The sequence below is a fragment of the Oreochromis niloticus genome, linkage group LG1, assembly GCF_001858045.2.
Source record: "Oreochromis niloticus isolate F11D_XX linkage group LG1, O_niloticus_UMD_NMBU, whole genome shotgun sequence".
NCBI lineage: Eukaryota > Metazoa > Chordata > Actinopteri > Cichliformes > Cichlidae > Oreochromis > Oreochromis niloticus.
The window spans coordinates 28,497,119-28,519,989 of record NC_031965.2 but is presented as its reverse complement, the minus strand read 5'-3'; the positions used below and the strand labels follow the sequence as shown (position 1 = coordinate 28,519,989).

General features: G+C 39.0%; 1 protein-coding gene and 2 non-coding genes across 7 annotated transcripts in view; all 3 read right to left on the bottom strand.

Moving 5' to 3' along the window:
* trpm7 (transient receptor potential cation channel, subfamily M, member 7) overlaps positions 1 to 22,871 on the bottom strand; it is a 100,867-nt gene that overhangs the window by 20,553 nt on the left and 57,443 nt on the right. For 2 of the 5 annotated variants that reach the window (XM_025907322.1, XM_025907318.1), the window contains exons 8-32: positions 21,353 to 21,527; positions 19,642 to 19,765; positions 18,388 to 18,460; positions 16,985 to 17,085; positions 16,429 to 16,563; positions 16,275 to 16,328; positions 16,041 to 16,181; positions 14,840 to 14,968; positions 14,440 to 14,717; positions 14,116 to 14,344; positions 13,536 to 13,691; positions 13,150 to 13,293; positions 9,276 to 9,404; positions 8,834 to 9,085; positions 6,792 to 7,002; positions 5,981 to 6,113; positions 5,628 to 5,806; positions 5,369 to 5,501; positions 4,188 to 4,990; positions 2,442 to 2,536; positions 1,821 to 1,917; positions 1,159 to 1,235; positions 1,005 to 1,042; positions 874 to 902; positions 280 to 333 (exon numbers count right to left, since the gene is read on the bottom strand). In XM_025907322.1, the coding sequence (XP_025763107.1) occupies positions 280 to 333; positions 874 to 902; positions 1,005 to 1,042; positions 1,159 to 1,235; positions 1,821 to 1,917; positions 2,442 to 2,536; positions 4,188 to 4,990; positions 5,369 to 5,501; positions 5,628 to 5,806; positions 5,981 to 6,113; positions 6,792 to 7,002; positions 8,834 to 9,085; positions 9,276 to 9,404; positions 13,150 to 13,293; positions 13,536 to 13,691; positions 14,116 to 14,344; positions 14,440 to 14,717; positions 14,840 to 14,968; positions 16,041 to 16,181; positions 16,275 to 16,328; positions 16,429 to 16,563; positions 16,985 to 17,085; positions 18,388 to 18,460; positions 19,642 to 19,765; positions 21,353 to 21,527 (3,969 nt within the window). Of the gene's footprint in view, positions 1 to 279; positions 334 to 873; positions 903 to 1,004; positions 1,043 to 1,158; positions 1,236 to 1,820; positions 1,918 to 2,441; positions 2,537 to 4,187; positions 4,991 to 5,368; positions 5,502 to 5,627; positions 5,807 to 5,980; positions 6,114 to 6,791; positions 7,003 to 8,833; positions 9,086 to 9,275; positions 9,405 to 13,149; positions 13,294 to 13,535; positions 13,692 to 14,115; positions 14,345 to 14,439; positions 14,718 to 14,839; positions 14,969 to 16,040; positions 16,182 to 16,274; positions 16,329 to 16,428; positions 16,564 to 16,984; positions 17,086 to 18,387; positions 18,461 to 19,641; positions 19,766 to 21,352; positions 21,528 to 22,871 lie in introns of those variants that run through there. The other 3 variants (XM_025907320.1, XM_025907323.1, XM_025907324.1) reach the window with 3 other exon arrangements.
* Positions 22,491 to 22,596, bottom strand: LOC112847410 (U6 spliceosomal RNA). The gene has a single exon (XR_003220949.1). It is a non-coding gene; the product is annotated as a U6 spliceosomal RNA (small nuclear RNA).
* LOC112847479 (U6 spliceosomal RNA) overlaps positions 22,846 to 22,871 on the bottom strand; it is a 106-nt gene continuing 80 nt past the window's right edge. Inside the window, exon 1 of the small nuclear RNA XR_003221038.1 lies at positions 22,846 to 22,871. This exon is cut by the window's right edge and continues 80 nt beyond it. This is a non-coding gene — a small nuclear RNA (U6 spliceosomal RNA).

Here is a 22,871-nt window from a genome sequence, read left to right as displayed (position 1 = left end):
GTAATATCTATACTTTTTTTTTTACCGACTGACTCTATTAAGGGCCAAAAATGTGTTGTAGATAAATTTAAATCCTTGTTTTGTTCAAAAATACATAAAATGATTTTCATATATAACAACAAAAACAACAAATGCCATTTTCCACTCATTTTAAAAGTTTGCTTTAAAACTGATCGGATTAGCCGTTTTTCATGGATTAATCTCCCACCAAAGCTCAGAACAGATGAAACGCCTAATGCAGATAATTATTGTGCTTTTTGGCCAGTCAGCGACACTCACAGTCTTTTCTGGGTCCGAGGTGGGTGTGACGTGGCGTATAGAGAGAAACTGCAGCTGTAACCACAGAAGAAGAACTAAACAGTAAAAAAAAAACTCATCCAGAAAAAAAACAAAACAAAAAAAACAAAAAAAACCCCATTAAATATTCTGCAGCAGCGTTTCTCTCTCCTATCAGATTTGTCTGCAGGTGTAGGCTTTTAAATATTAGTGAAATCGTTCCTCTCTATCACATATTATTGATCTGTTCTAGACCTTTCCTTCTCTGGTATAAGCTGCGCACAACTCTAAACACGTGCTGTGACGTGTTCTTCCCTTAAGGTCAACTGAGTTTATTCTAAAGAACAATGCTGCGAAAGACAAATCACAATTCTTCAGTTAAACATTAACAAAATATCGTGACAATGGTATTTTGAAAAAAGGAAAGGTGTTTTTTGGTGAAACCTGTTACAGTATAGATTTTATTGCACACAAAGGATGCTGAGAAAGCTAACAGATCAAAGATCATTGTGATAACATTGTAAGTAAGCAACCGGACTAGTTAAACCAGACAGAAATACCCTGACTACGCAGATTTCAGAGGAGCACAGATCTCACCTGTTAGTGTGTCTTCCCCAGGGGCCCGCCTGATAGGGAAAATACACAAATAAATACAAATAAGTACTAAAGCCCAGCTTGACTTTGACTTTACTCTGTGCCTGTGCGTGTGTGCGTGTGTGGACACTTACAGGCTGCTGGCTTGGGCCGATTTGACCTGAATTCTTTCCTGGTAAAGAAAGCAGAAGTTGTTAAACAGTTACAGGAACAGGTACAAATATAGTTCAGAGTTAATCTGCACAATATATGACTTTTTCCGATGGAAAGTACACGGACTAATCTTACCAGTACTGCAGCCCTGGGGTCATCATGTGTGAGGATGTCTTCAGCAGACACTCTGCTCCTGTCCTTCTTTGTCAGAGCTAAAGAAACACAACCAGTGACAAACAACCCGTATATTTCAAAAGACGTGAAACATTGATCACATCAATATACAGTCGGTTCAGAAGTATTCTGGAACAATGTTTGTCATTTTTCATCTGGCCATCTTCAAAGTGGATTTTAGTTCAAACAATCAGAACATGATTGATTTCCGGTGAGCGATAGCGACGTTATCGGCCTCACGAAACTGTTCTTCGGTCAATTGTTCAGTTACCTTTGAGCCTCTGAAAATAGGGGACGTTTGCTGCGTTTTTTTACCTTGGAAACTTGAGCTGGGAGTGACGTCATACCCAAGATGGCTGAGTTCTAGTATTTGCAGCTGTTTTTGTTTTGTTCCCCATCATTCAACCATCACTACCATTACGTGCAGCATTTCCATCTTCCCACTTTCAATGTAACGCAGTATTTGTATAAAAACAGCTATAATTCCTCAACAGTTAATGCACTACCTGAATCACACTGAAACTGTGTGACACAATCACATTGTGTGGTGGTGCACAAAGGAAAAATTACCAAACTTCTGAACCCACTGCACGTTATAATTCATCGCTGTTTTGTGAACTTACTCGAGTCTGGGTGAAGAAAGGCTGGGTTTCTGTCAAACTCAGTGAAGCCAGCATAAGAGTTGACTGCTCTGATGTAAGCGTGACCTTCGGGTTGAGCCTGGGGACGACATAAAAACACATTGAGATTAAAAAACAAAAATAACAAAAACAAAAGCACACATGCAAAAAGTTGTGTGAAGGCAAACAGTTCTTAATCACAGATCTGTGGTGAATTTGACAGTTTAGCTGTAACGGAAGATTATAAGTTAACCTAACAGAAATTTAGCATCCTGTTTACTCATCATGTTTTAATAAGTCAGCCATCTGTCACACACCAATTAACAAGTTACTGAATGACTCTTCAGGTTTTGGTTTTTTTTTCTGTTTTTTTGATTAGTCAGAACACGTATTTGCAAATTCAGGAAAAAGGAGATTGGTTTGTTTTGCTGTGGTTTGGTTGTTTTTACATGCTTATTATGCAAACAGCCCAGTCAGTCATGTTAGGAGTCTACATATGAAAGAAGAAGAAGAAGAAGAAGACGAAGAAGAAGACGAAGACATTCACTGTCTACGGAGGTCCGACATTATGAGAAGAGAAATTTTAAAATAAATAAATAAAAATAAAAGGTGACATACACACACCTGGGATTTGGTCTGTGTGGTCGGGCAATGCTGTTTGCTGGAGGTGGGGGTTGCTTTGGCCAAAGAGTGCTGGAGTTCCTCACTGTCTTTATGTCCTGAAAAAAGAAAACAAAGTTATATTCCTATTACAAAATCTAATGCAACTGCTCAAATTAATTCAAATTAAGACAAACAAAAAAAAACATACACAGTCCCCAATTTAATGACACGACCAACCCCTTCACGGTGAAATAATCTCAGTTCAACATCTGATTCCTCACCCCCACCTGACAGACACATATACCATAAAATAATAGGGCTGTCCCGAATACAAGTTCTTTTGAGATCCGGGGGACACACATAATCACTAACTATTGTGAAATAGTGCCACATGCAGTGTAAAAATCTGTCTGGGTACTGCTGCTTGCTGGATGGTACAGAGAGAGATGTGGTTTACGCCAAGTAAAAGTGCCCACTGATTTTTTTTTTTTGTGCTTATAAAAAAAAGAGCTGCTAAAACTTGCAACAATCTTAAAACAGTGAGGTGGTGAGCTAAAATGACGATCACTGCTGTTAATGAGAACTGTGAAAACCCATAATTTCCAGGCTTGTCTCTGATTTTATAAGTGCAATCTGCTGTGCTATAACTCAGGTTACAAACAAATATAAAAAGATAACTTATAGAGAAAGAAACAACAGAGGGTTTCCTACTTTGTTCTTAATGCAAAGCATGAGCTCTGCTGCAGAACAATGCAATTCATAGATTTTTTGCTAGTCTCCAACAGTAGAACAAAAATAACTAATTAGCAACATTAAATAAATGAAATGAATTATACTCTGTGTGTGTGTGTGTATATATATATATATATATATATATATATATATATATATATATATATATATATATATATATATATATATATATATATATATATATATATATATATATATATATATATATATATATTTTTATGCCTATGCAACTAAATAAATCCGAATACTCAAATATTTGGATGCAGCCCTACAAAAAAACCCAAAACAAAACAAAAAACATTCATTGTTAACTTCAATAAGAAAACCAATCACCCATACTCCTGTGACTTAGGTGAAAACCACAGAACTACCCAAGAACAAGTCGGGTAAAAGGTCCAGACAGAGCAGAGAAAGGAAAGGAGAAGGTCCCCAGCCAAAGCACTACTGCACTCCTGATCTGGAGGTGTACAGGCCCCAGCACCTGGCAAACGGAGCTCAGACTGAAACTCAAACCTCTTGCTGCATTTGGCCCACTCGCCAGGCTCCTCTTGTCATGATGACCTTCTGACCAACTCTGACCTTCATAGCAAGATGTTGCTTGTTCTGACACTCCCACTCTCTTTATCCACTGTCTGTGGGGTCTCCTGGATGCCACAGCAAACGTTTCAGTGCAGCCTGGCAGTCTATTATTTCCATGGCTGTCACCCAGTGGTGATGCTAACTCCGAGTCTGGAGAGAGTTCATCATCTGTATACCGTCTACTCAGATAGCCGGATCTGCCCTCGTCGTCACTGAATGCCTCGTTTACATATCCCAAACTGGAGTCCCACTCTCTCTCCCCCTTTTCTAACCCCTCTGTGTTCTCAGGCTTCACAGTGCAAGCAGGCAAGCAAGCAGGCTGAGCAGAGCCAGAAGTCTTAGACACAATAACAACAGTAGGATAGAGACATACACACTTTTCATCCTCCTCTTTTATCTTCTCATCACCAGATTCAGGCTCATTCACATACTTACCCACAAATGCCCCAAACTCTACAGACTTGCTGTCTGACTGTAGGGGGTGCTGGTAAAGCCCAGACAGGGCTAGTTCAGGGTGGCTGGAGCCACTGGGCTGGGAGGGGGTGCTGCTGATGTGGAACTGAACCCCAGGAGAGGGCACATTAGGCAGGCTGGATGGTGAGTCGGAAGGGCCCGGCTCTTGTGGACGGGTCTGCTTAGTCTGAGTGAGCGAGTATCCTCGTTGACGCAGCTCTGAAGGGGAAACGGGCACAACACTTTGCTCAAAGGCCCTGCAGTCAGCACTGCTTGACGAGCCAACCTCTGCAGCAAGGTGTCCAAGCCTGAACAAGCCCCTACTCTCTGGACTCAATGCTGGACTCAGGGTGGGGTCCGGCCCCAATTCTGATGCAGGACTGGGCCCGATTCTCCGTCGGCTTTCTGTCCCAGCCCTTCGTTCTGCGCCCATCCCAAACAGAGCATCCGCAATGGTAGCTCCTGTCTGGGGAAAAGAGGAGCCAAAGTAGGCGCTGACACTGCTTTTTCCTTTCACAGATGATTTGGAGAGGGAGCCAGTGTCTGTCGACATGGGGGCAATGCTCGGGACCACATTCTTAGACAGACTGAGCTCCCGAGTGATCTGATTGTGGACCTTGCTGGCTTCTGATGCCCTCTGAACTGTGAGTGTCTTCAGAGTGTCCACGGTCAGGGCTGAGAGGTCCTGCAGGTGGCCAATCTGAGAGTCCAATGTGTGCAATGAGCGCTTTATAAAGTTCACCTTGTTTCCAACCTCCTTCAGCTGCAAGCACATGATCTCAACCCTGTAAATGACAAACAGCAGCTTTCATTACTTACAGAACAACCCAAATTACCTGTAATTTTCCTCATTCAATTCAAATCAATGAAACTGTTCAGATATTGTTATATTGTTTGTTGAATGTTGCTCTTTTCCCTTTTTGCTGAGTTTTTCCTCCTGTCCTTGGGCAAGTACTTCCATAACAGCCTTTTTACGTCCCTGAGATGACTCATGTTATAATTTGGTGCTATATAAATAAAACTTAAAAAATAGATTTCTTGTTTAATATTACTGGTACAATTTTCTGGGTGTTTATTAAAACAAATAAACAAAAAGAAACTGCCATTTGTTTTAATATTTTGAAAACGCATCTTGCCTCTGTGAAGGCCAACAGTGGTCTTACCTTTCTGAAGTAAGGCGTATGCGTTCCTCACTTCCCGAGTGAAACTGATCATCCTTCTCATGAAAGTACGTCTCCACACACTGCTCTTCAAAATCATGAAGCTTCTTTTGGTCTTCCTCTGTGAGAAACAGCTCTAAAAAAAATGAAGCAACAGCAACTTGTAACTGCTGTACATTTCTTTGATGACCACTTAAACTGCTTGTAATGAGTACATAAAGTATTTAAATGTGTCATATTTAAAACAACATGGAGTATGTACTTGGTCCGTAGATATTCTCCTTCTTCCTTTTTCTACACATACAGAAGAGGGAGTATATATGGCACAGTAGGATGAAGGGAGGTGGGAGGACAGGCTTCTCATGGTAGGCCATAATGAAGTGGTAACGCTGGTACTTCCACACCAGATTAGAAATGGACTTCACTTGCATATAGACATTGCTGGAAGCAGAGTTAAACATTTAACTGTCAACTGCATCAATAGCAAGAACACAAAGATCAACAATGAAATCAGAAAGCAGTATCAGTAAATGGACAAAACCAATATGGAGGAATAGAAGTTTAAATGTTCACATAGCTCAAAGCTGGGCAATGCTGAGGCTAAGAAGTACTTACTTGAAAAAGGCGATTAGGAGGTTGACCATCAATATGTACTGCACAAAGAGGTAGACTGCTTGTAGGAAAGGCGTCAGCCACACTCCTGCTGTGCACAGCGACTTCACCGATTGATCACTGTTGTTGGCACAAACTGTGAAGGAAAGAAGTCCATTAGGAAGGAGCAGGACAAACATCCACCAACCTTCTAAAATTACAATGCACACACATGCAGGTTTAATTCATTATCTTCTACAACTAACATTCAAAGATAAAGGAGGACAGCAAAGCTTCAACAGTGTGATGGAGATAAAAATCACTGGAAAAAAATGCTCAAATGACTGCAGTCGTGTAACATTCTTCATAGTTTTGTATCAGATGTATTCATTTAATTTTTATTTCTACTGGCTACAGCTGTTTGAAACATTGTGAACTGATTCTTTAGCTGCCACAAGGTCATGATAACCTATGTGATAAATTTAGCAGCTTGCAAAATGTCAGCATACCAGCTCAGATTATGGAGGTTGGCCAAATGTTTTGTTCCACCAAAACTTCAAATGCACCCAACACAAATGATGACCACTTAAGCACTGCCTTTTAATCCAGACCATTAAGAGCCACATCAGGACAGTTGATGCTGTGGTGGAGCAAAATGTCCTGCCCTCCTAAAGTGACCTGTTCTGGTTGCCGCTGTTTGGGAACCATGTTGTGCCAAAGAGGCTGTGGGAGCAAACGATGATTAGGATATCGTGGGTTTGATTTCCAGTGCTTGTTTTGACTGATGATTAGCCGTCATGCTGTGGTGAGAAGTTCTGAATAAAACTGCCCTTACCCTCGTAATCTCCCCTACCAAGCTCATCGTCCTTACCATCGATTTCATAGGCATATACTTCCCCATACATCATCCAGTACGGCTGAAAAACCACGTCTTTGGCCAGCGTCCAGCTTGGCTCCTCTTCCGGATACAGAATAGCTTTCCTAGGTACTCCATAGCTCAACAGGACTATCGCCATTATTACCACAATATAGAACATGTTGGCCACCTGCAAGTGCATCACATCTAGTCAATGGAAAACATGATAGATAAATATCCATATTATTTATCCATATATGAAAATATTAGACTGCTAAAAAAAAATTTAGGGACTTTTTAGTATATATAGGTTACATCCGGGATTTAAAGTAAACTCGAATTTAAGTTTTTATATGAAACAAAAACAAGCTGATGCTTTTCCAGTTTTTAGTTTGGTCTAAAAGAATTATTGATTTTAGCTAATAGTAGAAAATCTTTCCAAAGCTTGTACTGAAATCACCAGGATTATTAGTCTAATACATTTTTCAAGCTGTTGAAATGCACATAATTAAACATATGTTGATTACATTCTGATTAAATTTTGCTTAATTTAAGAAGAAATCTAATAAATTAGGAAATATGTATTTGCTTTCTGGCTGAGTTGGAACACTGATACCACCAATACAACACTAATACCACTACTTTTAAATACCGTATATATAGTAGACTTTAGTCAAATATACACAATATTTATTTATTTAAATGCCAACTACATATGAAGCTCCAGCTAGCATAGTTAGCTTAACTAAAAACAAAACAAAACTGAAAACAAGCAAAAATAATGTGTCTGTTTTTTTCCAAAGGTTTAAAAAATAATCCATATATCAACACCTGGAAGTGCACCAATTAGACTTCAAATTAAGTGTGATGCCATACAATCCCCTTTAAAAAAAAAATTCACTTTGCAATAAATAATGAAATTACTATTATTATTATTATTATCATTATTGTTATTATTATTATCATTTATTTTTAAAGGGTGTCAGAATTTAAAGGAGCTGATTGATGGACATGTTTAAGCTTTGGACAAAGCCAGGCTAATCAGTTTAGCTCAAGTAAGTGCTAAGCTAGCTCATAATCGTTTAGTCCCAGTAAGGAAGCAATTTAGTGTTTCATCACAGAATGCCAAATAAAATGAACCAGCTTCAGAGTTTATCTCATCATTTCATCCAATATTATATTTAACTATGCCATAACATGTGATGTTATATTTTAATAGCACAATAAATGGGGCAGTTTAGGATAACATAGTGCGGTACAATACCTGCAGATGGTGCTGTTTAAATATGAATTTTCAAAGTGATTAAAAAAGTGAAAATAAACATGGCATATTCATCAATACACAAAAGCCAGGAATCTCTATCTGAGAGTTTGTTTAAATTATGAACAAACTTTAGAAACAAACTAAGAAAAAAGAAGAAGCCAGATTTGCAGCTGGTGCTCCTTGCAGAGATGGGATAAGGAGAATTTGTGGCCAACAACCACACAGAAAGCATGGAGGTTCGAGGACAAGCCTTCTGACAAGCTATCAGGTCATTATCAGAGGGTGCTGAGAGAAGCAGCAAATTGGCTTCAGAAGACGCCGTCGTCCAGCTGGGCTGCAGTATGTCTAACATGAGAGGTGAAAGTGGGAGTGGGGGTAGGACACCTAGCATGCTAGGTACTATTGTTGAGGTTTCTGGGGTTTTCATGGGCCTCTAAAGGAGGATGCCCCTTGTTAACCAGCACAGCAAAAGTTTTGCAGGACTAAAACACTCAAACTGGGGCTAAGGTAACTCAGTCTGCAGTTCTTCATTTCTGTTATGCAGAAACAATGTCTGACAGGCCCAGGAGCCTGGAGGCAATGTTTTTCCTTTTACATGAGATTCACTCTACATGTCTCAAGTTGAATTTTCCTAGAAATACATACCAGTCATTGCTTAATTTACTTTCGTACCACAAGCACAACAATCTCACCCTCAGTGTCACAAGTTGTTGTAAAATTTGTGTTCAAATGAATACTAAACTTAGAAAAGACTCACCATTTTGGCAATCATCATAACGTAGGGCCCAGCTTGTTGATTAACAGTCAGGATATCCAGGAGTCGCACATACCAGAAGATGATGTTAAGACAATAAACCGTCCTCCCAGGGACGAAGGCATCGCCTCCGCCCAACCTCAGGCCAAAACCAATAAAGAAGGTCACAATGGCCAGGAAGTCGGACACGTTGAAATAGTCGTTGAACCACACCTTTATTTTCTGACTTATTTTGCCAGCCTCAGACATAAACATCTAGAGAGTAAAAGCAGTAATAGATAAGAGAAGTGAAATCAGAAAGACATTAAACAACAGTCAGTCCTCCAGAAAGAAGCTGTAATAAAAAGCTAACCTCTGTGTATTCCTATGAAATGCAAACTCATTTTGGACAATGAACTTCTGAAGACTAATGCATCTGAAAAAGGAACACTTCTGATCCACGCACCTCTCTGATTTTCTCAATGGCAGACGTAAAGATGTAGAGGATGACCAGCCACTCTTGAGGAGAAGGCCATGGAGGCATTTTCACCAGCACCACATATGTGTACAACATCAAGTAGCCCAAGTAGAAGAGCTGAATATGGGAGACAAATAAAGTAAGGTTCATTTAAAAAAAGAAAAGAAGAAAAATTCCTCCCTCCCATCCCTCCTACATGTACCTCAAATGTGAAACAATGCACACCAGATTCCCTATAGTATATAAATCAGAGGGGACGGAAATGGAAAACGGCCCTGGCTTACTAAGAGCCCCTAATTCAGATAACTTCCTCTGTTAATTATTTTGAGATGAGGTCAGTTAAAGTCCTTCTAAAGGGTTGAACCTCATCACTTTGAGTTGGGAACAAATATTCATTTCCCTGAAGTCTCTGGGCTCAGAGCTCAGCTGGTGGTTAGCAGTCTGAATAAATATTGTGAGAGAAATTCAGCCCTCTCCGTCTCAAGTGAAACTCACAACTCTCAGTTCCCAGAAGGTATTAATGGGGCACTTTGGTGGATTACTTGATAAATGGAAATGAAAATGCTCAAACAATTGTTATTTTTATTAAAACCTGTTTAGTCAGTGCATTTAATATAAAACTGATTACTCACAGTGATAAATTGAAAAGTAAATACCTAACCATAAAGGCTTTAGGGCCTCTTACAAGCAGCACATTTACTGTAATATATTAACAACCCAATATTAGTCACAACTCTTGGGCTTAGTAATTCATTTGCCCTCTTTGGACATGTGCAGAAGAGGGATCCCTGACATAATTGGCAGAGGATATGAAAAACAGAGCTGTCAAAGAGAAGGTTCATGGATGTGGTAAAAGAGGCCATGCAGATGGCTGTTGTGTTAGAGGAGGATGCAAGAAACAGGATGAGTGTGCCACCAAGAAACCAAACAAGGGGGAGTTCTTAATGTTTGGCAACAAAAGGTTTAAAAAGGATGTTGACGAAGCAGGTCTGTAGGCAATAGAATGGTGGAAAAGGTACCGTTTATTTTGCAAACATTTTAATAAAATAAAATGTCAATGACACAAAGTTAAAAAAATTAAATGAAATGAATGCAGCCTCACTGCAAGCTGCCAACTCCCCCCCGACTCTACTACTCAGTCCCCACACTTATGTCTTTCCCAGCCTCACATGGACCCTACCACTTAAGTGAGGAAACCACCAAAATATAAATATAAATAATCATGACAATGATAATCCTCAGTTCTGGTAACACTTTAAATATGAGTACCTATATGACATATACTGTGCAGCCATATGTTCAAAGAAAGTCAATAACTACAGGAAACCCACTCTGCTGCTCTCCTCTACTGCTCCTATCATGCAAACTTGTCTTTACTACCCACCGACAACCAGGCGACCCACAGAAGGCAACAGGAAAACCAATCAAAACACTGAACTGCGTCCACCGAAAAAACTCCACCATCAAAAAGCAAACAGAAACTTGTGATCAAACACTGGGAAGGGTGAAAAGAGGTAAGGAGTGACTTAAATCCCAGTAAGATGGAGCGAGATGATCTTATAGTCACACAGGAGAAGACGATACAGAAGACTTTAAAGTACAACTGTCATACTAGTCTAAGGAGCTTGGAAAAAAAGCAAAAAAAGTCATTCACCTACTATTAATCATGAGCCTCATCACACAGTAGTAATATTCTTATAATAGCGAGTCAATGACCCTCTTAAGGGACAATCCGCACTAGGGTTTAAATATCTGGGACTCTCCACCATTTGGTTTTAGAACTGAAGAACCCTCTTGGGTGAGATTTGCAATGTCTTCCAGAAACTTTAAGAAGTCCAGTCACTTTCTTTCCAAGCTCCTTAAACTACCATGACCTAAATGACTGAGAACCTACACAGACAAACTGTCATACTATAACATCAAATTAGTCTTTAAACGTGTAATTTGTATCACATTACTATATTATTACTATTTGCTGAACATGTTTTCTTGTGCAGAAATGAATAAGTGTCAGAAGCCTGATGTTTTTGTCGAGTGCAACTTTTTCTTTAGAGGCACCATGAGGCTGGCATGTGGTTTTAAGTAAATTTCTTCAACTTCTGCATAGCCAGATATTGTACTATTTTACACAGACACTCTATTATTTTAGTTTATTATTTTATCAAACTGATATATATAATCAGACTCTCAGATAGAAAACAGACAGAGACAGGCAGATAGACAGACAGACAGATATAGATATAGCTCAGATCAAATTTCAATTTTCCAGCAGTTTGTTTTGTGGTTAAATAGTAACAAAACTTGAGACCTTTCCAACCTCAGTTTCACTTTGTGTTCTATACCTAGCAACAACCATGAACAAACTAACACAGTAAACAAAGACGGTGAACATAATACCTGCTTAACATCAGCAGTGTCTGTCAGCAAGTTTAACTGTCAGCATTTCTGAAGAGACTTTGCCTCCACACAAATATCATTCCATATCAAAATCAACTAAATCTGAGAACAGTTCCCACCTGACCCTATACGAATCAGCCAGTTTTGATGTTTTAAGTTTTAAGTTTCTGCTTTTTAAGTCACATAACTTTTTAAGCACAGGAGGGGTTCAGGAAGGAAACAATGCCTAACTCTACTGTTTCCCATCGTTACGCTGACTCTCAATTTAAGTTTGTATAAAATTGCTACTTAAGTAGTTCTATTTTTTAAGTAGGTCAAACACACTGTAAACTGTGGGAAAGTCTTAAAATGTCCTCCCACAGACACATGTCCAGTTTCTTAGTGTAACGTTAATTAAGTCAGTTGTGAAAACTGTTGAACCTTGACATGTGAGGTGTGATCTGCTGGAAAAATCGGCCATTATCCCACGGGTGATAGGCAAGTCAGCGGTGCAGTGATCCAGTAATGTGCTGAAACTTGGATGAAATCCGCTAAAGCAGATGTAGATAAGCGTAGGCAGAGGCTATATTCTGTAGGTTAGTGGGTTTTAGTGATGTATCGGTAACCAACAAAGATCACTCCCAGCCTAAGTTTCTGAGAACTAGTGTTGGGCAACAGTGAGAAAAATGCAAGAGAAAAGAACAGTGTGAACCTGACAGTGCATGAGCATATTTAAGAAAATATATTATAACATAACTCCATAAAAACAGCAAAAGGAAAATTAGTAGAAAGACTCTGCTGTTTGAAAGGTGCACCCCTTGCCTTCTGATTTGAACATACTTTTCTGCCCACTCTCTACTGTATTTTATTTAAAATAAAAAGTAACGATGTGGAGGTGAAGGTGGTGCTTTGCCACTTGGGGACTGCCTAAACACAGGTAAAACAAAACCCACAACTGAATGATGAATACCAGATACAAGACAAGAAGAAGAAGAAAAAAAATTCTATAAAGACCTCTTACCAATAATCTAGAAACATTAATTGTAAGTTTTATATTGGATATTTTAGTGTGATTATGTTCCATAAGCTTTCATGTGTGTGAGATACTGTGAGATCAATCAGGGCTGCCCCTTGTACCTTCTACTGTCTCAATGATGTTTGATTACCTGAAGTCGTTAAGTCTCGAGCAACAACTTTATTGCTTTACTGAATTTTTCCTATACACGTATTGCTGGAGTTTTAACTTCTTCAGACTTTATCCCCTTCTCCATGCACCAAGGAGTAGATAAAGTTGTGGCAGAAACCTCTTGTATGGCATCTGATTCCCTGACACAAGGGTGCATGTTGGCTTTAGTTGAAGGATATTTGGCAACTAAATTTCTTAAGTGAAGCAATGCTGGCAAAAAGATAATTTAAGTGTCTGAGAAGATTGTAGTCAACTTGCTTTTCCATATATATGTATGCGCTTTCACTGTAATCTTCATACCGTATTGGACCAGAACTTGACAATAGGAGCATGATAGAAGGCATAGATTTTCCTGGTTAAAGGCAGCTTCCTGGAACGAACATGCGTCTCCATGTCACTTTTTGCCTCCACGTGGTCATGGGATCTTGTCTCCTTAAACACATCCTGCAAAAAACATTAAACAGGCCCAAATTACACAATGAGGAAAAAAGATTTAATTATCTAAATATTACAGTTTTCCCACTTTTCATTGTTATACATAGATACAGCCTTTAGTACTGCTCAACTAGAACAAATTGACAGCTTTTCATTTTTCAGTCTTTCATTATTGACTTGATCATAAAGTTTGTCGAAACATTGTTGAATTCTAGAGTGCACACAAGACAAAGACAGTGAGTAAATCTAACCATTTGAATGTCTTCAGCTATGTTCTGGAAGTTGTGTTCGCTGTCCTCCATGGTCATCTGGTGGTCATCCTGACTCTGAGGAATGTGAGCCATCTCAGCCTTGGATTTGTACTCCAGCAGGAGGATGGCAGGAGGCACCAAGATACTCAGAATCACCTGCAGATACATGCAAACTCATGGGGGTGGGTACTGCTATATTTGTTGAGACAGTACTTTGAATTACAAACAGTGGTGAAACCCATAATTTTGCTATTTAAGAGAAAAACTAACCTGATGTGTGCACTACCAATTTTGCTGCTTTTCACAAATCTAAATACTTTTCTCCTTTTCTATAGTATGATTAATCACTACAGTGTAACTCAGCTTCATTAGCTGCTTAAGGTCTAACCTTGATTTCAGAGTATGACCTCCTTAAATAAATGCTTTATTCCCTAATGACCCTAATTGTTGACCATTTTTAAATAAAAGGTACTGATAGCAATTTTTGTATATTAGATCTGGAAGCAAAGCACTAAATGTCACATGAAAATTATACCAGCTTTATCTTCTACCAAAAATAGAATCTAAATGGAACATGAACCTTGTACCAGGAGTTCTTGCGCATATTCAGTCGTCCCATCCACATGTCTGACAGCAGCATCTGGGTGCAGGTATGAGCCACAAATGGTCGTAGGTGAGACGAGACAGCCAACTTCAAACAGGTGGAGTTGCTCCAGTTCTTTAGCTGATAAGTCAGAAGCTTCATGGCCATAGTCTCATCCTGCCTGAATGACTGCTCCAGCAGGTCTACTGCCAACGTCCCAAACTCACTGCAATACAACCCACACGATTATTTCACTCCTGATATATAAAAAGAAAATTTCACTCATATCTGAAACTTATCAAAAGTCATAGAAAATCTTACTTTGAGTACTCCTTCAGCTCCTCTGAGGTGTCATCCACTACATCGCTCTTCTTGGCCTCATAGCTCATAGACCGGCAGAGTTTGCAGGCCACCAGTGCCTTTGCCATGTTTTCTTCTCCATGCTGCCAGAGGAAGAGTGACATTTTCTGCCTTTTCATCAGCACAGCCCAGACCAAGAGCTCATTAAAAGGGTAGGGGAAACGCCGCGTCTCTGGGTCGTCAATGTCCACAATCTCTTCTTTGCTTCTCTTTTGGTTCTGCTCGGTGGAAGACTCGAGCTGAGAAGAGAAGTGAAATGAAATGAACAATGGGGGGTTAAGAAGGAGACAGACCTTACTTTCAACATTGCTTCCAGATATGCAGAGGCTTTAATTCACCACAGCCTTTTAGGCATGTTTACCTTGGGTTTGTACGGTTGCGCAGTCTTGATAAAGTGGTTGTGCCTTGTCTTCTCCTTCTTGTCAGCCTGCATGCTAAAAGACTCATGACTTTTTCTCAAACCAGGACCTGCTGTATTTCGCCCAGACCTCTGTGCAAAAACATGAACCCATATTCACATTTAGTAGACTACTTGTTCATAACAACAGACTAACCCTTCATAACAAATTATACATATTAAAGCCCAAAATGTGTCAACCAACAATGTCACCAACAAGTTTTGTTGACAATTTTTGCTTGTTAGCTTGGCAAGATAAAAAACAAAAATGTTGGCCTAAATCCATCCATTTTCTGCTGCATATGTGAGAATGGGCTGCAAGGATAGCAGTCTAATTAAATAAACCAAGATCTCCCTCTCATCCACCACCTCCTCCACTTCATCTGGGGCGTCAGAGAGGTGTTCCCAAGCAAGCTGAGAAACAGTCTATCCAGTGCGTCCTGGGCCTGACCTGTAGGAAACAACCTACAAAACACCTCACGTCCAGGATGCTTCCTTGTCAGATGCCCAAATCACCTCAACAGGGTCTTTTTGATGTGGAGGAGTAGCGTCTCTACTCTGAGCCCCTCCTGAATGGCCGGGCCCTCACCCTAACTCTAAGGGAAAGCCAAACACCTTTCAGAAGAAGCTCATTTCTGCCACTTGTATCTGCCTGCAAACTAATTTTCTGGTCACTTCCCAAGGCTTCTTCTGACCATAGTTGAGGATTTCACCGAGCTCCTCGCACACCACAGTTTTTGCTTCAGTTACTCCTAGGGACAGAGTTCACTTGGCCAGTCAGTACCTGTCAGCCGCATCTACGGCATTACAAGCCAACCCAAGCTCAACAAGTCTCCTTCTATATCCTGAATGTTCTGTTCACCTCTGGTGTCCAATATCTGGTTTTGGGGTTATCAAGACACCTTGTGGCCATAGCTCCATATAGCAGCTTCAGCAATGGAGGTGCGAAACATGGTCCACGATTCTCGATCTCCGCAGCCATCTTTGGATTGCTAGGGTAGGAACTGAAGTTTTTGCAAATCAGGGCCTCCATAAGACACTCCAAATGCACCCTCACTACACATTTGGGTATGCCAGGTCTGTCCAGCACTGATGGCTAAAAGTTAAAATAAAATACAAAGTAGAAGAGTTTTATGACACATTAAAAATATCAGCCATTTCTCACCCTACTATTTCCATGAAGATTGTTGTAAATGATTCGAAAGCGTTTCCTGGTGTAGTTGCACCTGTAAGTCCCGCCCATCAGGTACTCAATAACCAGGCCAACGTCAATCAAAGAGATTTTATAGTTTGGAGGCAGATGGCTCTGTAAAAATGTGCAATAAACATAGATTAAGAGGATTACACTTAATATCAGGAAAAAAAGATTGCTTAATTTACTATCAATTTACACAATTACCTGTTTGACATCTCTAACAAGGTGAAGAAGAGTTGGGTTGTTGGGAGGTTGCTTCTACAATATAAAAAAATACAAAGACCACACATTTAAAATGACATCTTTTATATCCATCACCTCTCTCATTAAGTGGCTATGACATAACATAGGATAGTACCGTGTTGTAGAGCTCCTCGAGCCGACTGATTGTCAGGAAACGGTGCATGCTCACTCCATTCTCTATGAGCAGCTTAACAAAGTCCACCCTGTCCATTACAAGTGCATCCAACATTGCTTGTTCCAAAGAGCTCACCTTCACACACAAAAATACACGTGCTGGTATGAAGCATTCTCTTATAGAAAATATCTATAAAACAAAATTAAGAGAGGAGGAAGACCAAAAAACAAAACAAAAACACAAATACAAATAAAAATAAATATTATCCACTCTCTCATTTACACAAGAGCCAGAAGTCCTCCAGTTTTAAAATAAACAAAGGCACTGAGGCCTGCTTATGAAGACAACTGTAACAGGGTTCACGTTACAGTCAAGACAAGTAATTCGTGGCAGCCTGCCCAAACACAGTCTCCTGGGTCTTCAGACTACAAACTGTGGTCAACAATGATTCTGGGGTTATTTTGGGTGAGTGCAAAGGTTTGTAGCTAATGCTGAGCTAAGCAAACATTCCTGGGAGTTGTGGCTCACACACACACAAACAAACATGCAGACATACCAGGAGCTGCTGTCCGTACACAAACACATGATTCTTGGCAATGTCTACACGGTCCCAGGCCAAAGTCAGGACCAGCTGATCGAAGGCAGATGCGTTTGTGCCTGAAACACACAGGTAAAGCTATGTGTAAACACACAGAAACACATATTACTTCACAGGCAACTAAAGCCTTATTAACTGTGTATTTCCCGTTAGCCAACACACAGGATTAGAGGGCATTAGCAGAGCATGTCCAGCGCAGTAATACAGTCAATTACACACTAATACAGCTACAGAGCAGATTAGACTACAAAGTAAATCCTGCTCAGTCCACTGGTCTCTTCTACACTAATCTACCTGATTGTACTTTAGGAGCCATCTGAATCGAATGGTCATGACCACAGTACACATAATTTATGTTGTCTGGATGTAAAAAAGGAAAGTAAGTTCTTCAATCTGAGGTCATTTTCTCCCATCTTTTTGTTTGTGTCTCATTTTACCTGCAAATGGAAACTGAAAAAGGAAGCAAATGTGCAAAAATAACGGTTAATTTTTCATGCTTCCATCAAGTAATTAGTCTAATCTGCACAGGTCTCTGGATGGAACCATTTACACTCTTAGGTTTGATTGAAATTAGTCTGTTGTTTAAAAAAAAAACAAAAAAAAACAAAGAAACAAAAAACAAACAAAACAAAACAAAACAAAAACAAAGAAAAAATAGTGCACTGCCCATTAACAATATGTGTATAAGAGACAATCTATATCTCAGTAGAAAACTCAAGGATCTCTGAAGAAACCCCAATATTTTTAAAAGCAAAACAGTGGTTGCACCCCATGATCTTTTTAAGGGTGAGCTAGTGCTATACTATGAAAACAGCACCTTAGACTGACAAATATTTGCCTAAGTGGATATTTAAGCCACAGGCCTCAACTTTTATCTTCTGAACGTACCTAACCCCATTCACGCGTTTTGTTAAGAGAAACGTTTGTCAAAACTAAGACTGCTTGCGTTTTGATTTAACACTTTAAGTATATTATTCTCCTATACAATTTTACAATAAAAAGATTCAAAGAATAATGGCAGGACATTAATAAAATCTTTTTTATTAAAGAGGATACAGAGAAGGGTGGGATACAGCTGTGAGAGACAGAGCTCAGTGATTGTTGGAATAAGGAGGCCATGTGAATGTGAGCAACATGATCTCCTCAGAGCTGAAAGAAAAGGCCACACTGGGGGGAACTAGGTTCTCAAAGCATATCTATATCAGAAAAACAACATTACCAAGTCTTGAAATCTTAACCTCCAAATGCCAATGACTATAGTGTATGAACAGACTGAATCAACTTTACGTGACTTTCATTCTTGGCTCCTTTATTAAAGAAAATGAGATATAAAAAGGTTCAGAGAAAATGAATCCACTAACCTTGTAGTAAGGCCCTTAGAATGGCTACATCAATATCTTGATGTTCCTCAGAACTGATGTGAAACACTGTGATCTTTAAAAAACAAAACACAAAAAACACTTATAATAAGGCTCCCACAGACATTATCCACATGGTTGAAGCTGAAATCATACCAACAAAAAAAATCCCCCACTTAGAAAAATCACCAGTTGTCACCAATATGCAAGAAGGCAGATTTTACATCCACAATTTTGTTGTACAAGTACAATGACAATAAAAAGCTATTCTTTTCTAATCTATTCTATTCTATAACATTACATCCACAGTCCTCTCTGCATTAGTGTATTGTTTGGCTCAGGAGGTTAAGAGGATTTCAATCAGGTAGAGGAAGAGTAACAGAGAAGTGTATAAGAAGAGATGTGAAACATAATACAATTTGCACCAGCATTTGTGTTCCTTATCGGTCTCAATCCATCTCTACAAAGAAACACAAAATCCTTATTTTTAGGCTCGGCTAACCTTCTCTTCTCTTATGTCTTTATTGTCCAGTACCAATCAAAATCTATACGTGTAATTACAAATAAAGGACTTGATGTCCTACTTTTATTTTATTTCTTAATTATGAAAGTAAAAAATGTTACTGATTTAGATCAATTTTAAGTAAAACTGTGCAATTGCCAAAAATTAGATTTTTTTTTTTTTCATAACTGTTGGAAGACATATGATTATGATATGGATTAATTGTTTTGCCTTTTGTCTTTCTTTTACTGGAGAGTGCTTCTGCTCATCTCTTTAAACTCAAAGTTGTAATTCATCTCAGTCCAACAGTTTTGAAACCAATTCTGCTATTTAGGAAGACTCGTGTTAAAAAAAATGTAAGATCTATCAAAAGTTGAGTTTTATCGCAGTTTTAAGGATATCAAAATGTAAACAAACAGAACAAAAGAAGAACAAAATACAAGGTTATACGCCACAAATTATTGGTAAAGTTATGCTTTTGCTTGCATCTCCCAAACCCTTCCTCAGTGGTGTGTCTTTCTGTCAAGGTAAAGTTTCAGTTTTGTTTGGGTGGGGGGGCCCATCATACTTCGAAAACCCCCTGTTTAGGTTGAAATCCAAACCACCTTCTTTCACAATTTCTGGTGCTTTTAGTTTTTATACATTTCTGTTTAATCCCTCTGAACTTCACAAATCACTGTCACAGTCGGAGAAAATGAGTGAATATAAATAAGAATTAAGAGCAACTAAATGTGATTAAGAAAGTGGAAGTTTACCAGTTCTTTGCTCTTCATGCACTCCATCAGAGTCTGAAAGAGATGGATTGCTTCACCTTGGCTGAAGTTGAAGGTTTTCTTGATGGTTGCAATAATGTCTGTTTCCACTCCATCAGGGAGACCGCTGTGGAAAAGTTAAACTGCTAAAATACACAGCTATAAAATGCTTTATGGGTTTGATTCCATCGTATTACCCATATAACACTTGTTTAGCAATATTAATATGATAGTGTTTTAGGGTTGCATGAAGTGCTGGACTAGTACTGTTGAAAGAAGGAACAATTTATCCAAAGAGCTACACAAATTTCTTTTCTTAATGTTGTGATACACTACTCCTTTTGTCCTAGGACAACAAATAGATCCTTAATAATGAAAAACTAAAGATGAACTGTTTCAGCCATATTTTTTATGCTTTGAATGCACTCCAGTGGCGCTGCATGATTAAAAAAAAACTTTTTCAATCCTATATTTCGCCTTGGAGCAACCCCTTATTTCATCCCAGTGTTTCTCAAACTGTGGGGCAGATCCCACTGGTGGATCACAGAGAGGCAAGTGTAAAATATGAAGTAAACTATGACTTTTTAATTTTAAGGGAAAATGAGAAACACTTATTTTAATTCTTTCATATTGGCTGGTCCTTGGAAACAGAGGGTTTAAAGGTGGGTGGTCGTTCTGTGCTTGAGATAAACAACCCTCCACCAGGGATGCCTTTTGTCATTGATTCTATTCATAATGTTTGTAGACAATTTCTCTTAGAAGTTCCACTTTTGGTGGTCTCAGAAGCTCGTCTCTGCTTTTACGATTGATGTGGTTCTGTTTGGTTCATCAAATGGTGACCAAGTTGAACTGAAGCCCAAATGGAAGATTTAAAGTATATTTGGGCCTTGTTCATAAAGGGAGAGAGGAGCAAAAACGTTTATACACAGAGTGGTGCTGCGTCTGCAGTAATGTAGATGCTGCACTGGTGTGTCATGGTGACAAGAAAGCTGTGCATGAAAGTGAAGCTCTTAGTTTACTGGCCCTTCTACATTCCTATCTTCAGAAATAACATTTCCTGTTCCAATAACATAAATAATAAGCTTAAACACCATGTTTAAATACTGCAGGTCTACAATCACTTAATGTATTTTAATACCATTTTGCAAATTACTTTTTTTCTTTATTTTATTACATATTCTAACTCATATACTCCATTTAATTTCACTTCAAATCATCTAACAAGTCCTACTCTTATTGTAAAACCCAATGCTACTGACATATACATATCTCTTGTGTTTCATAAAAAAATGCCTGAATGTTTATGTGAACGGAGCTATTTACAAGTCGGAAATAGATGTCAGAAATGAATAAAAGCCACAAAAAGTATTGTTATCATTATTAAAAAGAATTATTATTAAAAGAAAGACAAAAAGAACGAAAAATTGTGTCAATTAAAGCAGCAAATTATTTAGCAATAACAGTATCACGATTCAGAAATCGTCTCACTTTGACAACTTCAAAGATTTTAAATGCACACTGGAAGTTTTAATAAAATGACTGAAATCCTTCAACTTTCTTTGGTTGCATATAGGGTTCCTCAGCATTTGCGGTTTACTGTTAAGTTTTGCTTTTCTTATCTAAAATTTAAGTTGAAATTTTAATTTTTATTCAGTAAATTCTACTGTTGGCAAATTTTGGTTGTTTTCATGCCATCAGTGAATGCTCATCCTACCCTCCCTCCTCAGTTTGCTTGTGGACGTAGGCCAATATGTCAGCAGCTCGGCCGGTCCCCTCACACACCACCACTGGGACAGGAGGACTCTCCTGAAGGTACTCCAGCACAGTCAGGATCACATTGGGACCACCCTCAAAGATCAAGGCTACGACAGGAACCCCTTGACCAATTCCTTGGGGAAAAAAATAAAAAATAATAATGAATATGCATCAGATAATTATGTTACTTAAAAACTCCCTTTTGTTTCAATATGATTTGAGTGAAACAACTTCAAAAGACTGACAGTTTTACAGGTACTGAGATGATATTTGCCAAGAATATTTAAGGATTTTCTTTTGTTTTTACAGTTTAGAGTCCATCCATTCTCTTCCGTGGGGGGCTGGAACCTAACAAAGCCTATCCCAGCTACCGTAGGGTTAGAGGCAGGGTATACCCAGTCGGTCGCAAGGCTAACACATTCAAATTTAAAAATGAGCAATAGTGCTAATCACTGCGCCACCATAGAACAAAACAACAAGACAGATGTGAAAAAAATTTTGAAATTTAAAAATTTGCCTCAAAGAGCATGTTTTCATTTACTTTAATTGCTTGCAGTACATTTGAAAATTAATAGGTAACTATCTAAGCAAGATTAGAGTGGAAAGTGAGGATCCTGTGATATATGACACGCAAGAAGCCAGCGAGCTTGATCAGGCTGAAACAGGGAAAGAACCATTATATTTCAATATCATATCGTGATTGAAGAATAATTCCTGTGTTTATTTGATCATTTATTCTTGGCTGACGCTAATCTCAAATGGATAGCCCTCTAACCACCCCCCAAAAAAGAAAAATCAAACAAAAATATCGTCTCCCTCTGAAAGAGCGTACGTGAATTGGGCAGATGGAGAAAGACAACTGAACACTTCACCAGGACTGTGGTGACACGGATTGCAATGTGTCGTTAAACAAAAAAGTTTTAGGTCCATGTGCTTCACCCTAAGAAGAAACTGGAAGAGCATGGCTAAGATTACAAATTGATTAACATTGTTACAATTATAACAATTGTTATAAATGTAACAATTTTAATAATTTATGATTTATAATTATTAGGAGTAAATGGATTTAAACATTTACTACTGCAGAACTACACTCAAAAAATGGGGAACGCTTCACGAATATGCGTGTCATCCTTGCGCAGGGGCCATGCTAATCTTCTCTGTGTCGTATCCAATTTAGCGTACGCGCTTGCCGAGACAAGCATAAAAGGGGGCGGAGCCCAAACCACTCTCGGGCCACAGAGTCAACTCGTACCCCGAGACCAAGTCCCCAACCCCAGCCTAGCAGTGCACAACTGTGTCAGTGTTGAGGATTTAAAAAAAAGAAGAAAACAATAAAAAAAACAACCCAGCATCTAACTGCTGAATCAGCTCCAGGTTGACCCATACTCTGTCAACGCGTTCATGCAATAGCTGGAAGCCAGAAAAGCACGGCAAAAAGGGCTCATAGAGAAAAATGTGGAACGCTTCACGAATTT